Below are 5491 nucleotides of genomic sequence, written 5' to 3'. Positions count from 1 at the left end.
CAAACCCACCAGCCACTCCTCGGAAGGAAGGTTGGGCAATCCTACTTCCGTAGTGATACTGCCTCGGAAACCCAAGGAGGGGTCGCTATGAGTCGGGGGCGACTCGATGGCAAATAACAACAACAACAACAATTACATTGTTATGAGATGTTTAGGGAACGGAGTGCCTATTCAAATGCATGATAATACTAATATAGTATAAACGTCTTTATGAATATAGCAAGAATTATATGGGGTATGGTGGTGGTGGAAGGAAAAGGTAGGAAACAGCGCAGCATGCCACCAACCTCCACACTTGACGGTCAATGAAAACCTTCTGAACTGAATCCATATGAAATCTAGTTCAAGTATAATATCTAGAGGAGAACAAAGATTGCACAAGTCTTGACTTTCACTAAATTACTGTAATCTTTAAATAAAATACGGTTTGAAAAGCATTTTTACACAAATATAAATAAGCTCAGAAGGGTAAAATATCGGCTATGGTCTATGTCACTGTTAACAGAGGTATGAAACCCTGGATGGCAGCCAAGACAAAATAGAAGCATTTGAAGAATTTTATCTTGAAACCATAGTAATGCAAATGTTTAGCACGGTAATAAGCACAATGACGATGTCTATCCTGGGGCAGCGGTCTAAAAAGGAAGCTCTGGAACAAGTTCACTAATCAAAGCACTCAAAGTACTTCTCAGGCAAACTCCTTTCAATACACGTAACACGTCTGGTAGATGATTCAAAGAAGGAACAATGAAAATTTAATGGTAAATATGAGTAACAAAATAATTAAAGTGTAACTCTATTGCCTTCTAGCTATGAATTCTCTTCTTTCCCAGCTGACTAAGGAAATCTAATCTGAAAATGATTCCTTAAATTTCTTTTAGAAGATGACACTCTAACTGAAAAAAAAGGGGGGGTTATACTGATAATAAATATATTGCCTCCTTTTCTATCATTCCTCCTTTCCATCACCTTCCAATCAATTTGTAAGCGGTGCCTGTCTATGCAGGTCTACCATCAGGGCTCTGAGTGCCAGGCTACTCCAAGCATGGGCTATGAATGTGTGCCCCCCGCCATGTGTTGTTCCAAGTCATGGAAGAGATTGATTTAAGATCCTAGATCCAAGCGAGTTTATTGCCCTTCCTTCCTTTTCCCAGGAGCAATCTGTCTTTGCTCAGCTGCTGGTGGAGGGAAGGAGGATTTTCTAACCCCTTCCAAAGGCAGAGGGTTTCGCTTACACCCTTTCCCCAGGAGTCCTGGACATGAGACAGTATTTTGCCCTGTCCCCAGAGATTTAAAGTTTTTGCTACATCTGACAGGAGTGTCTGGGGAAATGGGCACTGTTTCATGTTTATTTCCTAGAAGCAGTTTGACTCCTCGTGCCTGCACGACTGATGAGAGCAGAGAACTGCTCCTTGAGTTTTCTGCCTGACCCAACTGTCCTTGTGAGCATATTATGGAGGCCCCTGAAGACGACCCTGCGGGTGACCGAGAACTCCCCCTATGTTTGGGGCTCCCAGTTACTCTAAACTGATATGCTAGTCCATATATGGATTTTAGGAAATTAACACAGTTTCTTCCCATCTGCTTCTATGGCTGCTGCCTCTTCTCCTAGGCTCTATATCAAAGGTGCAACAAGCTGTGGGCCTTGTCTCTCCCTGGAGGGACTTGTCACACTTTGGAATTAAGTTCCTCTGTTTGCCTTGTGACCTCAGCTCTCTGATCAGTTCACGGAAAGATAGATTTTTGTGGGTTATCTGGACTTTTTCCTCAGGATGGGAGTGGCATGTTTTTACAATTTTCTACGTATTAAGTGGAAGCAGAACTCAGGCTGATATTTTGTATGTCTTTGTTTTCTTTTATTTCACTTTTTTAGTAATTCATTTTTACTGTATCATATAGAAACAATGCTCTGTGATGAACTGAAAAAACAGCAAAAACTGGTCCTTTACCACAAACAGTGTGAGAAGCACTATTCAAACACATATAGCAGTGATGAGGAGATTGTCCAACCTCTGGGTGCCGTAAGTAAACCATTCCACTACAAAATGTTTCTTTTGGAACTTGTGATGTACTTGGAAATAAAACAAAAAGTTCAAACTAATTCACACTCAGCTGGGGTTGAGGCAGGAGTGGTGGTAAATGAAATATTTTTATTTTGAAGGATTTATTCTGAAACCTATCATATAGCACTGCTAATTTTCTCCCTTTCTAAAATAATTCATAGTATCTGTCCAGTTTTCCCTGACGTAAAGGTTAATTATTTAGGCATCTTGAAAATGTCCCAGGTTTCCTAGAAAAGGCAAATCAAAATAAATTGTAGATTCTCCTAATCACAAAGATGCTAACTAAATGGAGATACAATGAGAAGAGCAAGTAGCCTTTGAAAAGACTTAGTAAACTATACTTCTAATTTCTCTTGCTAAAGAGTTTTAGAAGTAATAATTATTTTCAAGTATGCTCTCTTATAACACTTTTATTAATGAACTTAGCACTTGCTGCAGTTTTGGTCTATCCTTCTCAATAAAATAGTAAATATTTCAAGGACAATGCTTTAGCACAGTGTCTAGCACACTGCCTGGCACATAGCAGGTTCTAAATGAATTAATCTGATAGTAGCTCTGCCTAGTTCTTGTATCCTTTTCCTGTGGGCTATATCCTGCTAGTGGATATCCTAGAGTGTACAATGAGATCTTAACAAAGAATCAATATGCACCAGTATACACAACACTGTCTACTTGGCTCCGAAGTACGCACTACTGTCTGAAGTCACCTGGTGGCAGCCCTAGCTGCCTGGTCACTTAGCCCCACATCTATAACAGCAGCATTAGGGCAGAGATCATTTTGGCCTTATCCTTTGTGTCAATGATGGGGTAAAGTGCCTGTTGGCCAACCTTGCAGCCAAGTAAATTTCCTCTAACTGTCTCAGGGCCTGGGTGAGTGGATTACTGTCTGAATGTGGAATATTCTGCCTTCCCACTGGTACATAGACAGGGAGTCACATAGCTCAATTCTGAACCCCCAACCCTGTTGAATCACAGCAGGTACTTCACCTTATGCTAATATGTATTATTATGTAGTTTTCATATGTTATGCTCAGCCTTTCATTAGGTTGTATAAACAGACTGTCATTGAAAGGAGAAAGTTTTTTTTTTTTTTTTTTTTGAATTCTAACATAGTAAAAAAAACACCAAAAACAATAATTATTGAATGAAAGACAGTGATTTGAATCCTGCATTGAAAACCCTTCAAGAGTACCCTTCAAGTACTCATTCAACCTACATTTATACTTTTTCTTTTTCCCAACAGCCCATTTTTACTTCCCCATGCATCTCTATAGTCCAATGAGGGAAAAGTGTAACATGTATCTTGAAGGGTGATAGCTGATAATTCCTAAGACTACCAAATACACCTACCAAGGTTCATGTTTTTCCCTAACCATATATTAAATAATCTTACTATTCCCACAGATTAAAACAAAACAACTCTTACCCAGCCTTGGCAACACTTATGGTTTGCTGCTCCATTGCTTCGTGGATACTGGTTCTATCATGCTCCTTGAGGCTATTAAACTCATCGATACAGCAAAGACCCGAATCTGCAAGTACTAATGCTCCAGCCTCCAAATTCCATTCTCCTGAATCTTTCACAGCAGTTACTGTCAGACCTGAGGAAACAAGTAGGTTACATTCACTTTTATTTTCAAAAGCCTATCTCCTATCTCTGAAGGGATGGTATGCCTGTATTTTAAAGAAAAGGACAAAGAGTCAAGGCTTCTATTTCCTCTCTACCAATAATGAATGGCATCAGAACAATTCTCTCAGGTATCCAGTCATAGGAAGGCCTCAGAAGCTCCCTTGTGCTGAAAAGATGGGTTATAGAATATTTTGTGGCAACCAGAATTCTCCCTATTTTTGGTCTCTCCTTCATAGCTGCCCTATCTAAATGGTTTAAACTTTTGAAAGGAGCAAACATATCTCTGGAGACCTTATAACAAGAGGTTCTGTACTATATGCTGATTACAGAGAAAAGTCCAACAACCTTTATAGTATTATAGCCCAAGGATGAAAATGAAAAATTTGCTCCCAGTCACAGTATGAGGGAGGGGATTCCCTTCACATGTCTTGGCTGATTTTGATTTGTCCATTATACCAGCCAATAAAACAGAGTGCAAAAGCAAGGCTTTGGAGTCAGTCAGAGTTGGGTTTGAATCCTGGATCTATCATTCTCGCTGTTAGACTGTAGGCAAGTTTCCTAACATCCTCAGTTTATTCATTTGTAGAAGGGTATGACAATAGGAAATACAGATTTTGGGGTATTCAAATAAAATGATGCTTATAAAGCTTTTTAAAGTATATGAAACATAACGAGTACTTATAACACCTATAATTGATAAACCTCTAGCTAGAAAGACCAAGAAAAAAAGGAAAAGGCAAAAATTACAAATATCAAGAAATGAAAGAGAGGGGCCATCACCACGGACTCTGTAGCTATTGAACCAAAAAATAAGGGGATACTACAAATAACTTTATGCCATAAAGTCAACAATTCAGATAAAACAGTACAATGATTTGAAATACACAAATACACAAATTGTTTTTATTGCTGTTACATGCCATGGAGTCCGACTGACTCATAGCGACCCCTCCTTGGGTTTCTGAGGCATTATCACTAAGAAAGTAGATTGCCCAACCTTCCTTCCGAGGAGTGGCTGGTGGGTTTGAACTGCCAGCCTTCTGGTTAGCAGTCAAGTGCCTTAGGCACTATGCTACCAGAGCTCTCAATATAAAACTTAGCCAAACCAAAACCAAAACCAAACTCACTGCCATCAAGTTGGGTCCGACTCATAGCGACCCCTCCTTGGGTTTCTGAAGCGGTATCACTATGGAAGTAAATTGCCCAACCTTCCTTCCAGGGAGTAGCTGATGAATTTGAACCACCAGCCTCCTGGTTAGCAGTCAAATGCCTTAGGCACTACGCCACCAGAGCTTCCCAAATTAGCCACGGTTCACCTAAAAAGGAATACACGACTTGCATTATCCTTTATCTATTTTGAAAATCAAATCTGTAGTTAAAAACCTTCCAAACAGAAACCTCCAGGCCAAGATGGATTCATTAGGAATCTTATGGGAAATATATATATTTATGGAATATCTATGGAAAAAATAGTATCAATTCTATGCAAAATTTTCAAAAACATATTTAAAAAAAAAACAACAGGGAACACTTTTCAGGTAATTGAATGAAACCAGCATTGCCATAATACCCCATCGAGATAAAGACACATTAAAAGAAAACTACAGACCGATATCCCTCATAAGTATAAATGCAAAAATCCTTAACAAAACACAAATAAATCAAATCCAACAATATATAAAAAGGATAACATATCACGACCAAGTGGGGTTCTGTCTGAGAATGCAAGGATAAATCAACTTTCAAAATTAATAAGGGTAATTCACCATATCAACAGACTGTATTAGAAAAAAAAAAA

The 5491-nt window shown here is 39.0% G+C and overlaps 1 protein-coding gene across 1 annotated transcript in view; it reads right to left on the bottom strand.

Annotated features, from left to right (window-relative positions):
- The window catches only part of MCM9 (minichromosome maintenance 9 homologous recombination repair factor), a 122313-nt gene that overhangs the window by 39435 nt on the left and 77387 nt on the right, over positions 1–5491 (bottom strand). Inside the window, exon 7 of the mRNA XM_007954191.1 lies at positions 3490–3664. Within this exon, the coding sequence (XP_007952382.1) occupies positions 3490–3664 (175 nt within the window). The remainder of the gene's footprint in view (positions 1–3489; positions 3665–5491) is intronic.

Source organism: Orycteropus afer, unplaced genomic scaffold (genome assembly GCF_000298275.1).
Source record: "Orycteropus afer afer isolate SDZICR_OR568_19922 unplaced genomic scaffold, OryAfe1.0 scaffold00441, whole genome shotgun sequence".
Lineage (NCBI taxonomy): Eukaryota > Metazoa > Chordata > Mammalia > Tubulidentata > Orycteropodidae > Orycteropus > Orycteropus afer.
Note: the sequence above shows the minus strand (reverse complement) of the source record. Positions and strands in the feature narration are given on the sequence as shown.